General features: G+C 46.2%; 2 protein-coding genes across 2 annotated transcripts in view; one reads left to right on the top strand and one right to left on the bottom strand.

Annotated features, from left to right (window-relative positions):
* LOC109924970 (testis-specific serine/threonine-protein kinase 5-like) overlaps positions 1 to 15,513 on the bottom strand; it is a 29,103-nt gene extending 13,590 nt beyond the window's left edge. Inside the window, exons 1-2 of the mRNA XM_048617601.1 lie at positions 15,367 to 15,513; positions 5,079 to 5,107 (exon numbers count right to left, since the gene is read on the bottom strand). Coding sequence (XP_048473558.1) covers positions 5,079 to 5,107; positions 15,367 to 15,513 — 176 coding nt within the window. The remainder of the gene's footprint in view (positions 1 to 5,078; positions 5,108 to 15,366) is intronic.
* mroh1 (maestro heat-like repeat family member 1) overlaps positions 14,968 to 21,530 on the top strand; it is a 69,322-nt gene continuing 62,759 nt past the window's right edge. The window contains exons 1-4 of the mRNA XM_048617580.1: positions 14,968 to 15,016; positions 15,343 to 15,637; positions 20,403 to 20,548; positions 21,118 to 21,249. Of these exons, the coding sequence (XP_048473537.1) occupies positions 15,616 to 15,637; positions 20,403 to 20,548; positions 21,118 to 21,249 (300 nt within the window). The 5' untranslated portion in view covers positions 14,968 to 15,016; positions 15,343 to 15,615. The remainder of the gene's footprint in view (positions 15,017 to 15,342; positions 15,638 to 20,402; positions 20,549 to 21,117; positions 21,250 to 21,530) is intronic.

Raw genomic sequence — 21,530 nt, 5'->3', positions numbered from 1 at the left:
CTGGATCGAGGGTTTGCAGTCGGTCTCTCTCACTTCCTCCCCTGATCAGTTTGTGCCGTTTCCTGCAAGGCTGATTTCCAAATTCTCTTTCTTAAAAAAAAATACACCGTTCCAGAATGTGGTTTTTTTGGCCAATAGAGCAATCTAGAATTGGAACCTCCTGGGTGTTCCACACTCCAGTCAGTCTTTGTTCAATGCGATCTTGTGAGAGATCGCTGTGCTGCCTTACTCCCTAACTCTTTCTTACTGCGTCCAATTCCCTGACCTTGCATCGGCTCCCGGCCTGGACACATCTGTTTGTAAATGTGCCTGTCCTTTCTCTCAGCGCCGTGACAACCCTGTTCCTTGGCCAGGCTTTGGGTCTTGATAACTCCTTCCTTGACTCACGGTCAATAGACATAATGGGAAGTAACCCAAGTAATCAACATCAATCAATGGCCTTTTGTATTGATACTGGTTTACATGACTGGCAATGCATGAGTTAATGTACTGGAGCAAGACTACACCATCCACCCTCTCTAGCCTGCTCTGCTGTTCCAGATCATGCCTGGTTGCGCACTGTATCTAAGGAAGGATGTGCTGGCGTTGGAGGGAGTCCAGGGGAGGTTTACAAGAATGATTCTGGGGATGAAAGGCTTGTCATATGAGGAGCGGTCGAGGAGCCTGGGTCTGTACTCGCTGGAGTTTAGAAGGATGAGGTGGGATCTGATTGAAACTTACAGAATACTGACAGTGGGTAAAGTGGACGTGGAGATGATGTTTCCACTAGTAGAAGAGACTGGAATCTGAGGGCACAGCCTCAGAGTGAAGGGTCAACCCTTTAGAACTGAGATGAGGAGGAATTTCTTCAGTGAGAGGGTGGTGAATCTGTGGACTCACTGCCACAGAGGGCTGTGGAAGACAAATCATTGAGTGTTTTTTTAAGACAGAGATAGAGAGGTTCTTGATTAATAAGGGAAAAAAGGTTTACAGTGGCTCGGTGGATAGCACTTCTCCCTCACAGCACCAGGGACCCGGGTTCAATTCTAGCCTCAAGCGACTTTCTATGTGGGTTTTCTCCGGGTGCTCCAGTTTCCTCCCACTGTCCAAAGATGTGCAAGTGAGGTGGATTGGCCATGCTAAATTGCCCATAGTGTTCAGGGATGTGTCGGTTAAGTGGATTAGCCGTGTGAAATGCAGGGATAGCGGAGTGGGTGGGATGCTTTTTGGAGAGTCAGTGTGGATTTGTTGGGCCAAATGGCCTGTTTCCACACTGTGGGGTTGAGAAAGATATCAGCCATGATCGAATACCGGAGCAGATTTGATGGGCGGAATGGCCTAATTCAGCATCTACACTGTATGGTCTTACAATCTTATCATCTCTTTCAGTGCCAGGTTCCCATGCTATCCCCATATCCCTTGATGTTATTAGTAACTAGAAATCTATCAAACTCTCCCTTGAATGTACTGAGTCAGCTTCCACAGCTCTCTGAGGCAGAAAATGCAACCCTCTTACTGAAGAGTTTCATCCTTATCTCTGTGCGATATGGTTTGGCCCCTATTCTGAGACCATGCCCCTTGGTTGTAGACCACAGTGCCAAGGAAAACATCCTGCATTTACTCTGTCCATCCCTTCAAGTATTTTGGAAGCTTCTATGAGATTGCCTCTTCTTCTGAACTCCAGGAAACATGGAACCAACATCCTCAACTTCTCCTCATGGGACAGTCTCATTATCCCAGGAATCAGTCTGGTCATCCTCCATTGCATTCCCTCCGTGGCAATATGTCCTTCCTAAGGCAAGATTGTAAAAAATAGGAGCAGGAGCAGGCCATTCAACCTCTTGAGTCTGCTCAGTCATTCAACGGGATCATGGCTGATCCAACATTCCTCACGTCCATTTTCCTGCCCTCTCCCCGTAATCCTAGATTCCCAGACTGATTAAGATACCATTGATCTCAGCCTTAAAAATACACACAAGGTCTCTGCCCCCACAGCTCTCTGTGCAAGGAGTTCCAAAGACTCTCAACCCTCTGAGAGAAGAAATTCCGCCTCATCTCAGTCTTCGGAGATTATGCCCTCTGGTCCTGGACTCCCCCATGAGGGGAAACATCCTCTCAGCATTGACCCTATCAAGCTCCTTAAGGATCTGATATGTTTCAATGAGATCACCTCTCATTCTCCTAAACTCTAGTGACTAGAGTCCCAACCTGTTTAGCTTTTGCTCACAAGATATTCACTCCAGACTGGGGATCATCCAACTGAACCTTCTCTGAAATAATATCTTTTCTTAAATAAGGGGAGCAAACCACTTGCAGTTACTCTCACAGTCCTTTAACTATGTTATAACTCATTTATAGACATTAGAAATAATGCTACTATTTTTCATTTTATTTGTCTTTTGTATCCAAGGTTTGTAAATAGGTAATTATACCTAAGATTTTTTTATACAGACATTAGTGAACCAGATGGGTTTTACCTGAAAATCGACAATGAATTCACAGTCATCATTAGATTCTTAATTCTAGATATTTTTATTGAATTCAAATTCCACCATCTGCCGTGGTGGGATTCAAACCCGGATCCTGGGAATGTTATCTTGGTCTCTGGATTAATAATCTAGTGATAATATCACTAAGCCACCATTTCCCCTGAGGGAAGTGTTAAACTGGTGCTATTAGAGGCGACCTTGTAAAAACTTATGAATACATGACATTAAAGGGTATTCTGTTCTACAGTTGCAATAAGACTTCCCTACTCTTATAAGTGGCGACTTATAAACTCTTCACTGTACTCATATGAGTACATGTGACAATAAAGCTAATTCATTATTACTCCAACCCCCTTGAAATAAGAGGCTACATTCCATTAGCCTCCTAATTACTTGCTGCACCTGGGCGCTAGCTTAGAGATAGTAGGAACTGCCGATGCTGGAGTCTGAAATAATAAGTTGTAGAACTGGATGAATAGAGCAGGCCAGGCAGCATCAGAGGAGCGGGAAAGTTAACTTTTCAGGTCTGGACCCTTCTTCAGAAAATATTCAGAGAATTTTCTGAAGAAGAGTCCAGACCCGAAACGTCAGCTTTCCTGCTCCTCTGATGCTGCCTGACCTGCTGTGTTCCTCCAGCTCCACACCTTGTCATCTTATGGGTGCTAGCTTTCTGTGTTTCATGTACGAGTGTCCCCAAGTTCCACTGTGTTGCAACTTTCTGCAGTTTCTCTCCATTTAAGGGGACCAGAACACAATACTCCAGATTCAGTGCACTGTACAGCTGAAGCAAAATAAAGGCTAACATAGCATTCGCCTTCTGACTTACTTGTGTCACAACTCCCTTGGGGCAGGGCACTGGAAATCAGGTCGCAATATTCCCGGGGTTGTCACAAATGTGAAGATTTGATTGAACCACCAAATTCCCCATCCTATCTAATGATTCTGTCTAAAAGAATATGCATACAAGATTTATATCATTAACAAGAAAATCACTAATTATTTCTCTCAAACAGTTTTAACCAACAACAAGTGTAAATTGCTAAAATATAACTCTTAAACTTAAACTCTTGCCCTTTCTAAAAAAAAATCCCACACACACACAAAACGACACGCAAAGAGGTAAAACAATACACAAATGCTATGAGAACAAGGTGTAGAGCTGGAAGAACACAGCAGGCCAAGCAGCATCAGAGGAGCAGGAAGGCTGATGTTTCGGGCCTAGACCCTTCTTCAGAAATGGCTTTCACAAATGCTATGGGTGGGAAGTGAAAGAAAACATCTATGAAGCACAGTTCTGGCACCAGCTCGGACTGCAGATATCAATCAGGTGTTTTCCTTAAGTTCCCTTCAGATTCTTTGAAGATGACATGAAGTTGTAGTCCCAGTGATTTTGATCATTCATTCACCATTGTACTTTTGCAGTGTCTCTGAAGGCGGTGTCCCATTTCTCCATTCAGGAAGGGAATTTTCAGACAGAAAGAGCGAGTAGTGTTACAAAGCAGAGGGATGACCCCCTCTCTGATATCTAAAACCGAAACACCCAGAAAAGCTCACCTTGCCTCACAATCTGTTGAAGGAAGTGTGAAGAAAAGTGTTATAATCTGCCCCTCACCTGCCCCCCCAATCTGTTATAAAGGAGAGGTTAAATTAAATGAACTGCTAACAGTCACTCTATAATCAACAAGTAACAATTTATTTATTTAACTCTAACAGTGAACAAATTAATACAACTACTAACAAACCAAACAGTTCCCCCTTAACTACTAACTACTCCTGAATAGAAACAAAATTCTAATGATATGCTGTTTAAAATGCCAATAGATTTAAGTCTTACTTATATAAACCAAATTAATTTTAAAAATAAATTAAAGCTTAATCTCTTGAAATTACAGCCAGGATTAGTCTTCTGGAATGTTTTTTGCCTTCTCCACTGCCCTCCAGTCAGGAATACCTTCCTCCGTCAAATTCTTGTGAGGGAATATTAGCTAAGAGTACTGTAGTGCCTTTATATAGCTGATGCTTCCTCTGAGATCTTAGCGGTTTCTGTGAGAGCCAGTGATTTTCTCTTTCCTTAGAGCCGATGGCTGTTGAGAGCTGTTCTCTTAACAGGTAACAGTTTGTTCTCACATCGATTTTCAAATACCCTCTTCTTTTATACCCTTGATGACCTATTAATTTCTTACAATAGGATTGGTCTGAGGTTGTCAAACCATCAGATTTAAATTTAATTGAGCTTCGGTATCTTGGGCCTGGTTTAAATTAATTGCATAAATTTAAAGACCTGTTGACTCGGTAAAAATGCTGCTATGCCTGCTAACAGTATAGCCTTTTGAACAATGTTTCAATTTTAACAACTCTGTGTGCATCTGCTGCTGTCTGCAGACATTTTTTTAAAATCTCCAAGTCCACATTCCAAAATCTAGAGGAGGTCTTGCTGCAGCTGTACACTAGCTTTCAGTAATATACAAGAGTGACACCTTTGGACATCAACATTTTCCAAACAAGCCATTTCAGAAAAGCTCTGCACCTTTGTTTCCTCTTAAGGAAATGGATAACCTCACACTACATTATATTCCATTCTCCATGCATAAATTTGAAAATTCAGTCTGCACTGCTTTCTGGTGAAGAGAATTCTGCACCTCTCAATTCTGCAAAATTCTCCTCATCTCTCTCTTATTTTGCAACTATATTGCCTAGTTTCAGTCTCCTCTGGATATTCGCCCTATCTAGTCCCCTCAAAACATACAACTTCCAATAAGAGGCAAAAACAGAAGTTGCGGGAAAAGCTCAGCAGGTCTGGCAGCATCTGTGAAGACAAAAATCAGAGTTAACGTTTCGGGTCCGATGACCCTTCCTCAGAACTTCCTCAGCAAGTTTCAGTAAGACCAACTCTTATTCTTCGAAAGTCCGATGCGATAGGCCTAAACTGTTCAACCTTCTCTTCATCTTCTCTCTCATTCCAGTTATCATTGCAGTGAACCTTGTCTGAACTGATTTCAAAGTGATTATATATTTTATTTTAAAGAAGAAGACAGAGCCATACCACAATGGAAGGTGATGGTGTAGTGGTAATGTCACTGGATTATTAACCCATAACCCAGGCTAATGTTCTGGGGGACCCGGGTTCAGATCCCATCATGGCAGATGGTGAAATTTGGATTCAATTGCTAAATGGTTAACTGAAATGAACTCCTAACAGTCACTCCATAATTAACAATTTATTTATCCATCTCTAAAAGTGAACAAATTAATAGAACTACTAACAAACCAAACAGTTCCCCCTTAACTACTAGCTATTCCTGAACAGAAACAAAATTCTAATGGTATGCTGTTCCAATAGATATAAGTCCTACCTATCTTAGAATGAAAGCCTAGTATAATAGTGACCATGTAACCCATCTGGTTCACTGCTGCCTTTTAGGGAAGGAAATCTGCTAATCCCTACTTGTGACAATGTGGTTGACTCTCAACTGCCCTCTGGGCAATAATCGCTGGCCTAGCCAGCATTGCCCCAAACAGCAGCAATAAAACTTCTCAACTTTACATGCCATTCACCTCGGAATAAACAACAACATTGCATTTGCCTTCCTTGCTGTATTTGCACACTGACTATAGGGCTGTGTCCCAGGAAAGCCAGATGCCACGGCAACTCAAGATTTCTCTCCATTTAAATAAGATGCTGCTTTTTGATTCTTCCTGTTAAAGTGAAGGAGTTCACTTTTTATTTCATTCATTCATGCAATGTGGGCATAGCTGGCTGGGCCCAGCATTTATTGCCCGTCCCTAGTTGCCCCTTGAGAGGGTGGAGGTGAGCTGCCTTCTTGAACTGCTGCAGTCCATCTGCTGTGGGTTGACCCACAATGCCATTAGGGAGGGAATTCCAAGATTCTGTCCCAGCGACGCTGAAGGAACGGCGATGTAGTTCCGAGTCAGGATGGTGAGTGGCTCGGAGGGGAACTTGCAGGTGGTACTGTTTCCATGTATCTGCTGTCTTTGTCCTTCTAGATGGAAATGTACGTGTGTTTGGAAGGTGCTGTCAGAGGATCTTTGGTGAATTCCTGCAGTGCATCTTGTGGATAGTACACACTGCTGCTACTGAGCATCGGTGGTGGAGGGAGTGGATGTTTGTGGATGTGGTGCCAATCAAGCGGGCTGCTTTGTCCTGGATGGTGTCAAGCTTCTTGAGTGTTGTTGGGGCTGCACCCATCCAGGCAAGTGGGGAGTATTTCATCACACTCCTGACTTGTGCCTTGTAGATGGTGGGACAGGCTTTGGGGAGTCAGGAGGTGAATTACCCGCCGCAGTATTCCCAGCTTCTGGCCTGCTCTTGTAGCCACTGTGTTTATGTGGTGAGTCCAATTAATCTTCTGGTCAATGATAACATCCAGAATGTTGATAGTGGGGGATTCAATGATGGTAACACCATTGAATGTCAAGGGGCAATGATTAGATTGTCTCCTATTGGAGATAGTCATAGCGTGGCATTTCCCTGCCACATTTGTATCCAAGCCTGGATATTGTCCAGATCTTGCTGCATTTGAACATGGACTGCTTCAGTGTTAGGAAGGCAATGTGATATTATGGCTAGACAATTAATTCAGAGACCCAGGTAATGTTCTGGGGACCTGGGTTCAAATCCCACCATGGCAGAAAGTGGAATTTGAATTTAATAAAAATCTAGAAATAAGAGTCTAATGATGACCATTAATCCATTGCCAATTGTTAGGGGAAAACCCCATCTGGTTCACTAATGTCCTTTAGGGAAGGAAACTGCCATCCTTACCTGGTCTGGCCTACATGTGACTCCAGACCCACAGCAATGTGGTTGACTCTTAACTGCCCTCTGGGCAATTCGGGATGGGCAATAAATGCTGGACCAGTGGGTGACACCCTCATCCATGAATGTATCTGAAGGGTCACAAATGGCGGTGATAGTTTCCTTGATACATACTATGGAGATAATTCAGTACATTCTTTCTAATTCTGCTGCCAATGAGTTTTACACAAATCTGAGATCCTAATCTTTCTCAAGTATAATAAACTTCAGATTTCTAGCCAAACTCCCCTAGTTTGAAGATTCACAACTTAAACCACTCTACTAAGGTGGCTGGATCCCTGACCTGCCCTGAATTCTGTCTAGGAACTGCTTCGAGAAACTGTATTTGCTTGTGCGCCTAATCCTGGTGTTTTTGGAGCTGAGTTAAAATGTTTCTCAGTTCTAGATTCCTGTGAACTGAAAACAATGCGAATGTCTTTAATATTTCCTCTCATGTTGTAAACTGATCAGTGCAAATATGGGTCCCGGCCCGAACCGTCAGTTTGCCTGCTCCCCCGATGCTGCCTGACCTGCTGTGTTCCTTCAGCCCCACACAATGTTATCTCTGACTCCAGCATCAGCAGTTCTTACTATCTCTGAATCTGCACTCGCTTGCCTTCTGACAAACACTCAATTTAATCACTGTTCCAGAAGGACAAAGTCAGAAATCACACGACACAAGGTTATAGTCCAACAGGTTTATTTGAAAACACAAGCTTTCGGAGCCTCAGACCTTCTGCAGGTGTTGGTGAGAGAGGTAGAACATAGAACATAGAACAGTACAACACAGTACAAGCCCTTCGGCCCACGATGTTGTTTTACCCTAATCCTAAGATCTATCTAACCTCCACCCCTACCTTATACTATCATCCATATGCCTATCTAATAGCCGCTTAAATGCCCCTAATGAGGCCAACTCCACTACCCTCTCCGGCAATGCATTCCACACCCTGACCACTCTCTGAGTAAAGAACCTACCTCTTACGTCTCCCCTATATCTACCTCCACTCACTTTAAAACTATGTCCCCTCATAATAGCTACTTCCACCTGAGGAAAAAGTCTCTGGCTGTCCACTCTCTCTATACCTCTGATCATTTTGTACACTTCTATCAAGTCACCTCTCATCCTTCGTCGTTCTAAAGAGAAAAGCCCTAGCTCTCTCAACCCTTCCTTGTAAAACCTTCCCTCCATTCCAGGCAACATCCTGGTAAATCTCCACTGCACCTTTTGCAACGCTCCACATCTTTCCTGTAATGAGGCGACCAGAACTGGAAACAACACTCCATATGTGGCCGAACCAGGCTTTTGTATAGCTGGAGCATAACTTCACGGCTCTTGAACTCGATCCCTCTATTAATGAAAGCTAACATACCATACGCCTTCTTAACAACTCTATCCATCTGGGTGGCAGCTTTCAGGAAACTGTGGACATGAACCCCAAGATCCCTCTGCTCCTCCACACGGCCAAGAATCTTTCCGTTAACCCTGTATTCTGCTTTCAAGTTTGTCCTTCCAAAATGAATCACCTCACACTTTTCAGGGTTAAACTCCATCTGCCACTTCTGAGCCCAGCTCTGCATCCTATCAATGCCCCTTTGTAACCTAGAACAGCCCTCCACACTTCCACAACGTGACCCACCTTCGTATTGTCCGCGAACTTGCTAATCCACCCTTCCACTCCTACATCCAAATCATTTACAAAAATCACAAATAGAAGAGGACCCAGGACAGATCCTTGTGGTACCCCATCGTAACTGAGCACCGTGTTGAATATTTTCCATCTACTACCACCCTTTGTCTTCTAAGGGTCAGCCAGTAGTATCGGACACAAAATTTATAAGTAAAAGATCAAAGGGTCACACCATTGTTGAGGATGTATTAAATAAACCTAAGATGCTGTTAAATCTTTCATCAGTTAGAAGGTTTTAATTGGTTAATACGTACATGTAAATCCCCAAATTCCTTTCAAGTCACTGTCCTGAGAGAACTGAAGGTTTTATCAGTGTAAAGAAGAGGTGACATTTTAGGTCAGACAATGCATGTTAGGTGTGAGGCCTTGTTTAGAATCTGTTTGTGTTTTGGTTTGGAGTCAGACTGGTTTTATTTCTAAAGTAGGGATTTATAAAACACCATATTGACTGACTGTCTATAAATTTTGTGTTTTTTGAACAAACTAAAATGTATCTGCAAATACAAATTCACCCCATAGACTCACTTGTGTGTGTGTGTGAGAGAGAGTAAGTGAGGGGGGGAGAGAGAGGGAGAGTGTGTGTGTGTAAAGTGGGGAGAATACTTATGTGTGTGTGTGTGTGTGTATGTGTGTCAATGATGGAGAGAGTATGTGTTTGACGGGGGAGAGAGAGTGTGTATATGTGTGTGCGTGTGTTTGCAATGGAGAGAGTGTGTGTGTGTGAGGGGGAGAGAGAGTGTGTGAGGGGCAGAGGGGGTGTGTATGTGTGTGTGTGTGTGTGAGGGGGGGGAGAGAGTGTATGTGTTTGTGTGTGAGAGAGAGACTGTGTGTGTGTGAGAGGGGGGAGAGAGACTGTGTGTGTGTGTGAGTGAGAGGCATATAGAGAGAGAGTGTGTGTGTGTGTGTGTGTGAGAGAGGGGGGCGAGAGAGAGAGTGTGTGTGTGAGAGAGAGGGGGGAGAGAGAGAGTGTGTGTGTGTGTGTGTGTGTGTGTGTGCTTTTGAGAGAGAGAGGGAGAGGGTGTGTGCGTGCATATGGGAGAAGGAGAGTATGTGCATGTGGGAGACGGTGTGTGTCTCTCTCCCGCACTCACACACACTCTCTCTCACTCACACACACTTTCTCTCTCCCTCACACACACACACACACACGTGTGAATCTATGGGGTGAATTTGTGTTTGCAGATACATTCTATTTTGTTCAAAAAGCACACAATTTATAGACAGTCAGTCAATATGGCATTTTATAAATTTCTACTTTAGAAATAAAACCAGTCTGACTCCAAACCAAAACACAAACAGATTCTAAACAAGGCCTCACACCGAACATACATTGTCTGACCTAAAATGTCACCTCTTCTTTACACTGATAAACCCTTTAGTTCTCTCAGGACAGTGACTTGAAAGGAATTTTGGGGATTTACATATACATATTGATCAATTAAAACTTTCTAACTGATACAAAATTTAACAGTATCTTAGGTTTACTTAGTACATCTTCATCAATGGTGTGACCCTTTGATCTTTTATTTATAAATTCTGTGTCTGTTACTACCTCTCTCACTAACACCTGAAGGAGGACTGAGGCTCCGAAAGCTTGTGTTTTCAAATAAACCTGTTGGACTATAACCTGGTGTCGTGTGATTTCTGACTTTATCCAACCCAGTCCAACACCGGCACCTCCACATCATGTTCCAGAAGGATCTCTGACCTTGGTTTTTTTTATGGGAAGGCAACACCTTACAGAAATAACCAACTAGAAGGTTTCTAGTTTAAAACATCATTACATAACATTCATCACAATATTGTTTGTGATTATGTAGGACCCAGCACTGATCCCTCTGGTATTCCACTTACAGCTTGTCAATTACATCTACTGTCTGTTTCCTGTTAGCTAACAAATCCTTTATCCATGCTAATCTGTTACCCCCTTAAACCATACGCTGTTATCGTGGGAGAACAGCTGGAGGGAGAGAGGGAGGTGAGAGCTAGGATGGAGGGGTAGAGGGAATGAGGACAAGGAGTGAGTAAAGATGAAGGAAGAAGATGGAGCGGGGATGGATGGATAGAAGGTGCAGGGATTTAGAATGGAGGGAGTGAGGAAGGTGTGCGTGGGAATGGATTGGACAGAGTGAGGATGGAGGGGGTGATCATTGAAGGAGGGAGGGACTGGGATAAAGGCAGGGGTGGAGAAGGGAGACCGGGAGCTGGGCAGAGATGGAGGGAAGAAGGAGGACGGGATGGAGGTAGGATAGAGAGGGACCAAAGAGGAACAGATTGAAGAATGGATGGAGGAGGTTTGGAGGGATGAGGATGAGAGAGGGAGTGAGTGTGAGGGTGTGATAAAGGAGTGTGAAGGAGGAGAAAATGTAAGGGAAGAAATAAGGATGGAGGGAGTGAGGAATGGGTGTGGAGGGAGTGGGGATGGAAGAAGTGGAATGGAGGAAATGTTGAGGGGGGAATGACAGTGGGGAGGGAGTGAGGATGAAGTGAGTGTGAGGGAAACCATGAAGAAGGAGGGAATAGGGGTGGGATGTGAGGGAGGGAGTGAGATTGGGGAAAGTATGAGGGAAAGTGTGAAGATCTGAGAGAGGATGGGGAAATGAGAGGGACAGTGTGAGGTTGGAGATAGTGCCGGATGGGAGTGAGTGTGTGAGGGTGGAGGGAAGGATGAGAGTGAGTGTGTGAGGGAGGAAGTGAGGATGGAGGGAGGGAGAGATGAGAGTAAGTGTGTGAGGGAGGAAGTGAGGATGGAAGGAGGAAGTGAGGATGGAGGGAGGGATGGGTGTGAGTGTGTGAGACAGGAAATGAGAATGGAGGGAGGGAGGGATGGGAGTGTGTGGTATGAGGGATTGAGGATGGAGGAAGTGAGGGAAGGAATGAGGATGGATGGTGTGACAATGTAGAGAGTGCGAGGATAGAGGGAATGGAGATGAAGGAAGTGAGGATGGTGGGTCTGAGGATGAAGGGAATGAGGATGGAGGATGTAGGCCCAGTAATCTCGATGCACTAGAGATAGTAGGAACTGCAGATGTTGGAGAATCTGAAATAACAAGGTGTAGAGCTGGATGAACACAGCAGGCCAAGCAGCATCAGAGGAGCAGGAAGGCTGACGTTTCGGGCCTAGGCCCTTCATCAGAAATGCTTTTTTTCCGGAGATGCACTGTCTTCTGTTTGTTAACCAATTCTCAATGTACGCTAATACATTACCCACAATACCATTAAGGCCAATCTTGTGCAATAATCTTTTATGTGGCACCTTATCAAACCTGTTCTGAAATCAAATGAAGGGTCTAGGCCCGAAACGTCAGCCTCTCTGCTCCTATGATGCTGCTTGGCCTGCTGTGTTCATCCAGCCCTGCACCTTGTTGTCTCGGATTCTCCAGCATCTGCAGTTCCTACTATCTCTGAAATCAAATGCACTATGTCTACTGGTTCCCCTTAATCCCCTTTATATTATATCTTCAAAGAACTCTAGAAAATTTGTCAAACATAATTTTCCCCTCACAATACCATGTTACTCTGTTGGTTCGAAAGAAAAGTCACTGGACCTGAAATGTTAATGCTGTTTTCTCTCTCCACAGATGGTGTCGGAGCTGCTGAGTTTCTCCAGCCTTGTAGCAACCACAATTCTTGTCTTTTTTGACCATATTGACTCTGATTGATTGTTTAGCTTTTCAGAATGTCCCACTGTTTCTTCCTTAAATATAGACTCTAGCATTTTCCCAGAGAAAGTGTTAGGCTAACTGGCCTACAGTTTCCTGCTTTCAGTCTCCCTCCTTTCTTGAACAACACAATGTCAGTTTTGCAACCCAACAGAACCCTCCCAGAGTTCAACAAGTTATTTATTAGGAGTAAAAACAGAAGTTACTGGAAAAGCTCAGCAGGTCTGGCAGCATCTGTGAAGGAAAAAACAGGGTTAACGTTTCGGGTCTGGTGACTCTTCCTCAGAATTGATGGTGGCTGGGAAAATGTCAGTTTATATGCAGAAAATAGGGGGTGGGGATGGGGTAGGGAGTAACGATAGGATAGAGAGAGAGAAGAGCAGTTGGACAGACAAAGAGTTGATAACGATCAGGCTGGGAGGGTGAGTAGTTGTTAATGGGGACTGTTAGTGACTAACAACAGGGGGTGTGTAATGGCAGGCTATGTGGTAACAAGGCCTGATGTGTGGGGTGGGGGGCTGGGGCATGGGAGAGTTTAGGCCCTAAAATTATTGACCTCAATATTGAGTCCAGAGGGCTGTAGGGTCCCCAAGTGGAAAATGAGGTTCTTCCAGCTTGCGTTGAGCTTTGCTGGAACACTGCAGCAAGCCTGAGACAGAGATGTTGGCCAGGGAACAGGGTGGTGCGTTAATGTGGCAGGCAACAGGTAGTTCAGGGTCTGTTTTGCGAGCAGAACATAGGTGTTCTGTGAAGCGGTCACCCAGTCTACCCTTCTTTTCCCCAATGTAGAGGAGACCACATTGTGAGCAGCGAATGCAGTAGACTAGATTGTGGGAAGTGCAGGTGAAGTGTTGCTTCAGCTGGAACGTATGTTTGGGCCCTTGGATAGTGGGGAGGGAGGAGGTAAATGGGCAGGTGTTGCACCTTCGCCGGTTACAGGGGAAGGTGCCGTAGTGGGGGTGTTTGGGGTGAGGGAAGAGTGGACCAGGGAGTCCCGGAGAGAACGATGCCTGCGGAATGTGGACAAGGGAGGGGAGGGGAAGGGAATTAAGATTGGACTTAATGGTATTGTGGGTAATGTATTAGTGTACATTGAGAATTGGTGGCATCTCGCTGGAGGTGGCGGAAGTTCTTTATTAGCACTTTTAGGCCATCTGCTCCTGGTTTTGCTACCCTGCACTTCTGTTCAATCATTTCGATTTGATGTTTTTAAAACGTCCCTTCAACCCCTCACTAATTAGTTTAAAGCTTCATATAACTCCTTTGTTACAGAACTAGCCAGCAGACTGCGCTCAACATGGACCAAAGGAAATGTGAAAAATGAGGATGGAGGAAGTGAGGGTCGAGGGAATGAAGGTGGAATGAGAGTGAAGGAGCGAGGGTGGAGGTTGTAAGGGTAGAGGGGAAGGGTGGAGGGGGTTAGGTTGGAGGGAGTGTGGGTGGAGGGAATGAGGGTGGGTCTGGGAGTGGAGGGGGTAGGATGGAGGGAGTGAGTTTGAGGGAGTGAGGATGGAAGGAGTGAGGATGAATGGAATAAAGTTGGAGTGAGTGACAGTGGAGGGTCTAAAGGTGGAGGGGGTGAGGTTGGAGGCAGTGAGGGTGACAGAGTGAGACTGAAGGAGTGAGGATGGAGGGAGTGTTGGTGGGTCTGAGAGTGGAGGGGTAGGATGAAGGGAATGAGATGGAAGGTCTAAGGGTGGAGGGTGGAAGGTGTGAGGATGGAGGGAGTGAGGATGGAGGGTGTGTGAAGGAGGGAAGGTGGAGGGAGTGAGGGTGTGTGAGGGAGGGTGGAGGGAGTGAGGATGGAGTGTGTGAGGGATGGAGGGTGTATGAGGGAGGGAGTGAGGATGGAGTGTGTGAGGGAGTGAGGGTGGAGGGAGTGAGGATGGAGGGTGGAGGGAGTGAGGATGGAGTGTGTGAGGGAGTGAGGGTGGAGGGTGTGAGGGAGTGAGGATGGAGGGAGTATGTGAGGGAGTGAGGATGGAGGGAGTGTGTGAGGGAGTAAGGATGGAGGGAGTGAGGGTGGAGGTAGTGAGGGTGTATGAGGGAGGGAGTGAGGATGGAGTGTGTGAGGGAGTGAGGGTGGAGTGTGTGAGGGAGTGAGGATGGAGGGAGTATGTGAGGGAGTGAGGATGGAGGGAGTGTGTGAGGGAGTAAGGATGGAGGGAGTGAGGGAGCGATGGCGGGGGGAGGTGATGAAAATGCTCTTCCGCCAGAGGGCGGTGAACGCTGCCTGTATTAAAGATGGCGGTCCCAGCTCTAATGGTCACAAGATGATACTGGGCATGCGCGATTCCCGCACCGACTCCATTTAAACACCGTGACCAGCACGTGACCTGAACAACTCACGTGATTCTCCTGTGATCAGAGGAACCTGAGGTGAGGGAGTGCGAGCAATGGTGGAGGGTGAGGGCAAACGGGTTAGGGGGTTAGGGGGTAAGGGGGAAAGGGGAGAAAGGGGAGAAAGGGGGGGAAGGGGGAAGGGGGGGAAGAGACAGAGACAGAGACAGAGATGTTTGAGGTATGTATTGGGGGCTAGGGGCTGTGAGGAACTGGTGTGTGTGTGTGTGTAATACATACATGAGAGGGAGAGGGAGAGGGAGTGGGAGTGGGAGTGGGAGTGAGTGTGTGGAACTAGACATGGGAGTAACTAAGGATTGATTGGAAAGAAACCTTGCATCATTGTTTATCTTTGTTGTGGTCAGGTTGGAGTTTAACAAGGAATTTACCTCCTGGCGAGAGAGTGAGAGGGTTCCTGTTTCACACTCTGCAGCCAGGCATTTGGCCTGGTTCAGTCTGCATTCGAATTCACTGAAGATAGGTCTGGCTGAGGGAGGTTCTGTGGAGGTGACGCTGCAGAAAGGTGGCACTAACATCACGGCTTCGACCATCTGCAGACAGCTCTGGTTCAGCTGAGAAACTACAGTGAATATAGCAAGCCTTGCACTGGGAGCAGTCAAGGGGGATGAGGTAGCAGAATGGGAACAAACTACACCGAAGGTGAGTGCTTGCTGTAGTCCTTTCCTTGTTTTTAATGTTATTAAACTGGTCTGCTTATTGGAAAATTCCTGAAGTGATTCATTTCCTTGACACTTTACCGCTCAATCAGAAGGTTTAGCACTGACCCTCCGACAGTGTGGCACTCCCTCAGCACTCAGGCAGTGAGTTCCCAAAACCACAGCCCCCTGTGTTTAAAATCATTTCCTCAAATTGCCACAGAAACTCCCTGCTCCTTCAAACTGTGGCCTTTGGTTATTGACCCCTTGACTATATGGGAAATATTTCTCTCTATCTACCCTGCCTCTGCTCCTCAGACGTTGGTGCACCTCAGTCGAGGTGAGTTGGTTGGTGAATGTTGACCAAACCTGCAACACGCTCACATTGTGAATCAGTTTTTAATAATTATTAGCTTGCTGAGCTCTATGGCTGGGTGGTGCATTTGAATGTTCTACCCCCTGAGTGTCTCACAATAATCAGATAGGAGCAGCAAGGAGAATGCTGGTCTTGATTGTGGGAGGATAGAGTAAAGAAGTTACACAAGGCTGTCAGCAAGACTGGTTTACAAGACCTGTGCAGTTTCAGTCTCCCAATTTGTCGGGATAGATCTGCATTGGATGCAGTTCCCAGAAGTTTGAGCAGACTGTGCTGGTATCCCGTTGGAGGGTTTGTCTTAGGGTGGGTGCCAAGAGGTTTCCCTTCATCTGTGAGATTAGATGCTGTTCACAAACGAGGGCCTGTCAATGGGGGCGTGGGGTGAGGAGGCATTTCTGGGAATCAGGAGTCTGTGGAACCTGTCCCCTGAGATATTAATGGACCAGGACTGAGGGGATGAGTAGCCTAATCCTACCTTTTCACATCTTCAGGAGGATACAGAGGTAGGAATGTAGGGACTAGAGTGAGAGTAAAGAGATAAGTGGAAGATAGGAGTGGGAGGCGATGGCCTAGTGGTATTATCACTGGACTATTAATACAGAGACCCAGACAATGTCCTGGGGACCCAGGTTCGAATCCCACCACTTGCAGATGGTGGAATTTGAATTCAATAAAATATCTGGAATTAAGAATCTAATGATGACCATGAATCCATTGTTGATAGTCGGAAAAACCCATCTGGTTCACTAATGTCCTTCAGGGAAGGAAACTGCCATCCTTATCTGGTCTGGCCTATGTGTGACAATTAGGGATGGGCGATAAATGCTACCTCCCCAGCTATGCCCTCATCCCGTGAATGAATTTAAAAAAAAGTAGGCCATTCATTCTTTCACTGAGATCGTGGCTGATCTTATGTTTCTCAACTCCAGTTTCCTGCCTTTCCCCCTTACGCCTTTATTCCCCTCCTGTTAACAATCTGACTATCCCAGCCGTCTGTGGTAAAGAATTCCACAGATTCACTCTCTCTGAGGGAAGAAATTCCTCCTCCTCTCTTTTCTTAAATGTGCAACCCCTTATTCTGAGATTTTGCCCTCTGGTCCTAGATTGTCCCATACAACCTTTCCACATCTATCCTACAATTCCCCTAAGAGTCTCGTGTGCTTCAACCTAGGGGAAGGGTGTAAGGCTGAATGAGGATACAGAAAGTGAGAGAGAGAGAGTGAGTATGTAGGGACTAGAGGAAGTTTCAGAGGACAGGGTTGTAGGTTGGGACTGGGGTAGTTTACAGAGTAGGGTGTCAGGAGGTTACAGAGAGGGAGACAGGGTGTATGGACTGGAGGTGGTGAGAGATGGTCATGGGAATTTCGATTTGGATGAATGTCTATTGGCAGGAGCGGGGGCGTGGTGGGAGGGATCTCCTTGCTGGGTGAGTGAGACCCGGTGTCTGTCTGTCTGTCAGTCAGGGTGCAGGAAGCCGTGTGCCAGCTGGCAGGATCTGCTTTCGTTTGCTGTGATCACGTCCCTCCGAATGAAAGTGCAAATGAATTTGGAGATTCAGGTTTTACACCTGAACGGTTGGGCCTGGGCCCGCTCAGGAGGAAGTTCCTGTGGCTGTGGTTAACTGGTCTTCGCAATAAGGAAGCTGGTTTCTCGCTCAGAGAGATTCTCCTCTTCACTAAAAGGGCTTGTACATCTGCCTTTCTCATGGGTCCCAATGGCAGCTGTGTTTTCAGCTCGATGGTATGGAATTCCCTCCTGAGACATCTCCACTTCCCCTTCCTCATTTAAAACCCTATAGCTTTGATCATTGAGTGAATAATCCTCTCCAACAGCCGATTACAACAGCAGTGTCTGTCCTAGAGATTGATACGCTACATTCTTCGCCGTGTTTGTGTGCTGACTACAGCGCCCAGTTAGTGGGGGGAAAAAAAGCACTTTGTAATCAAGAGACAGTAAGGACTACAGATGCTGGAAGCACGAATCAATAACATGGAGCTGGACAAACATAGCAGGTCAGACAGCATCAGAGGAGCAAGAAAGTCGATGTTTCAGGCCGGAACCCTCTGTTATTACTTGTAAATTCGCAGAGTAATGCAGGATGGAAACGCCCTTTGGCCCAAACTGGTCCATGCTGGCCATGGTGCCCACTCAGCTAGTTCCAATTGCTCGCATTTGCTCCATAATCCCTCTTAAACCCTGCCCATCCAAAAGTTTTTTAAATGTTGCTGCTGTAGGGCATTTCTAGGGCAGCCATTCCATTTATGCACCACTTTCTGTGTGAAGAAGTTGCCCCTCAGGTCCTTCTTAAATCTTTTCCCCTCTCACTTGTCTTTTAATTATTTAGCAAGTGTAGAATACAGACACAAATATTTATCTCACTGTGGATTGTAGGAGTTTGCTGTGCCCTAGGGTGTTTTAAAGGAACGTGGATTAATCAAAAGAACATCTGGACACTGATAGAAATGAAATTGAAAACACGTGTGGTGTTTCTCACTGGCCCCTGGGAGCAGGGCCCCTGTAACTGAGTGACTGGCCTCTGCACACTTTGTGTCCTTGGGGGTGGCTGGGTGAGAGTGGGGAGGGAGTCGTCCCTCTACCTGAATTTAAAAAAAAACAAAAGAATGCTGCAGATGCTGTAAATCAGAAACAAAAACGGAAGTTGCTGGAAAAGCTCAGCAGGTCTGGCAGCATCTGTGAAGAGAAATCAAGGTTAATGTTTCGGGTCCAGTGACCCTTCCCCAGAGTGGTTGTGAGGAAGGGTCACCGGACCCGAAACATTAACCTTGATTTCTCTTCAGAGCTTTTTCAGTGACTTCTGTTTTTGTTGCTGATTTTCTGAAGAAGGGTCCTGACCTGAACTGTCAACTTTCCTGCTCCTCTGATGCTGTGTGGCCTGCTGTCTTCCTCCACCTCAATACTGTCATCTCTGACTCCAGCATTGGCAGTTCCTACTATCTCCGTACTGATAATTGCCCTGTTTTGTCTTGTGCCTTGACCAGCTCAGTGACCCAGTGAGAATAACTTTGCAGCAGTGAGCTGCTCATCTATATCTATCTGACTGCCCTCGAATTTTAACCCTTTGAGGGGTTTCGAACCCAGCGCAGTGTGAAAGGGAGACCACCTACTTGTGAAGCAGTTTCTTCACTTTAAAACTCTCCTCCTTGTTTCCACGTTCCTCCATATCCTTGCACTCCCCCACCCCTTCTTCAATTCCTCTAGCCTCTCGACTGTCCTAGACCTCTCCTCGTTTTATTCCATCCCACTGGATGCGATGCCTTCAGCTGCCTGGGATTCCCTCTGTAAATCCCTCTGCCTGTGTCCGTCTTTCCTCCTCCGAGCAGCTCGCTACCCCTTCAGTAGCTTTAGGGCAGGGCAAGAATAGTGTTGTGGTAATGCAGCAATTCAGAACGCGAGGCCAGCGTTCAGGTTCAAATCCCACCATGTCCAAAGGTGTCATTTCTAAAATCCCGGATTCTACTGAATTGAACTAGTTTAGAAATGACTTCACTTAGGCAGCAGTGATCCTGTGGAATTCTCTGCCACAGAAAGTGGTTGAGGACAAAACGTTTGAGTGTTTTCAAAGCAGAGGTCGTTATAGTTCTCAGGGCTAAAAGGATCAAAGGAGCAAAAGTGGGAACGGGGGACGGAGCTGGATGATCAAACTCGAATGGTGCAAAGACTGGCTTATTCCAGCTCCTATTCTCCTCGTTTCTCTATAATGGCGACTGTGGTACAGTGTCACAAGCAACAGCGGTGACCGGAAAGGAGCACATTGCTAGGACCCCAGGACAATGTCGGACTGGAGAAGCAGAGAGGATGCGGTCTACAGAGTGGGAAAGATGAACTGTTGAAGCTATATTGGTTTTAGTAATATTGGTTTCATATTAATTTATTCAGTATTTTACCATTTAAGTAATTTACTCAGTAATTTATTCTGTAATCCAGGGTGACATTATCCGCTTTTCCCTGTACCTAGGTACAAGTGACAATATTAAATTAAATATAAATCTTAAAAACCCATCTGGGTCTCTAATGTCCTTCAGGGTATGGAATTGGCCATCCTTACTCAGCCTGGCCTACATGTAACTTCAGACGCACAGCAATGCAGTTCCCTCTCAATTGTCTGAAACAGCTGAGCAACACGGTCCGCTCAAGGGTGACTGGGGATAGGTCTGACCAGAGATGCCTGTGGTCCTGTACAAGAAGCTGGAGTTCACCTGCCTAATGTCGCCCTTTCTACCTGCGGAACGTTGTTTCTGAGACTCGCTCTTGTGCTTTTGAGGTGTTTGAAGGCGTGGGTGGGTGACGGGTGTTTGGAGCGGAGCGGGGTGGGATGGATTCATGTCTGTAATGTAGCGAGTCATTGCTGCCCTCTGATTTGTACCCCCCACAGCTTTCTCCGTCGCACTGATCGATGCGGCGTTTGACAAAGATGAGAGTGTCCGGCAGGAGATCTCTCAGGCTCTTCGGGAGCTCGGTTGCAGCCACCCTCGCCTCGTTCTTCTCGCTTGTCACTCCTACCTCAGCAAACATAGTAAGGTAGGTCCTGGGCTTGAGCCCCCAGCCTCTTCCCAGCTCAGACAATGCTGCCATCCCCTTTCGCGCACACCACTTTCTAAAACAATCCCCCAGCCCCATTGTGCCCGAGCTGGCTCTCTCTATCTGCGAATCTCCCCGTGAATTCCTCACTCCTCACCCCAGCCTCGTTCTCTGAGCCCTGCATGTTTTACGGGAGAGGCCCTTTGGCCCATCGACTCTGTACTGCCAAAAACACACTACCCCCTATTCAAGCCCTGTTTTACTGCTTTTGCCCCATTGGCTGGAAGGTTATGACACTGTAATTGCTTTTATACTTTATAAAGTTTTTGACGTCTCCTGCCTCAACTCTCCGCCCAAGGCGCCAACCACTTCCAATCTGGGCGTAAAATCCTTTCCTCAAATCCCCTCTAAACCTCTTGCCTTTCACCTTAAAATGATGCCCTGCAGTATTGACCCTTCAACCAATGGGGCAGCTGCTTCCATGTCCCTCTGAGACTGATCACCTCTCAGTCTGAGCTCTACAATCTCTCTCGCGGTCTGTCTTTCTCTCACTCTCTCTATCTCTCTAGTTGCTACAGGGCCATCGCATCGTCATACTCCATACTATGGAGGCCATCGTCAAGGAAACCATCAGCCAACTGGACCAGCCCCTGGCCAAGATGATCATTTCCTTGGCTTCAGAAGAAATGACCAAGTTGAAGGCAAGTACTCCCCATGTCCATTCCAACAATTACCTCCCCACACCCCTTCTCCCCCCACCCCACTCAAGAATCTTCTATGTTGATCTCGGCTCCATTTTTGTGTGTGGATGGTGTTTCAGGCGTGGGGTCTGTTGCCACACATCTCTACCTTCAAATTCAGAACATTACATGTTCCCATCTCACTGCAGAGACTAGAGCACAAAGGCTGACTTAGCCCAGCTCAGTGCTGGGGGAGGCTCAGTGCGTGTGTGCTAGAGGTGTCTGTCTGTGTTTGGGGTGGG

Source organism: Rhincodon typus, chromosome 2 (genome assembly GCF_021869965.1).
Source record: "Rhincodon typus isolate 14 chromosome 2, sRhiTyp1.1, whole genome shotgun sequence".
NCBI lineage: Eukaryota > Metazoa > Chordata > Chondrichthyes > Orectolobiformes > Rhincodontidae > Rhincodon > Rhincodon typus.
Note: the sequence above shows the minus strand (reverse complement) of the source record. Positions and strands in the feature narration are given on the sequence as shown.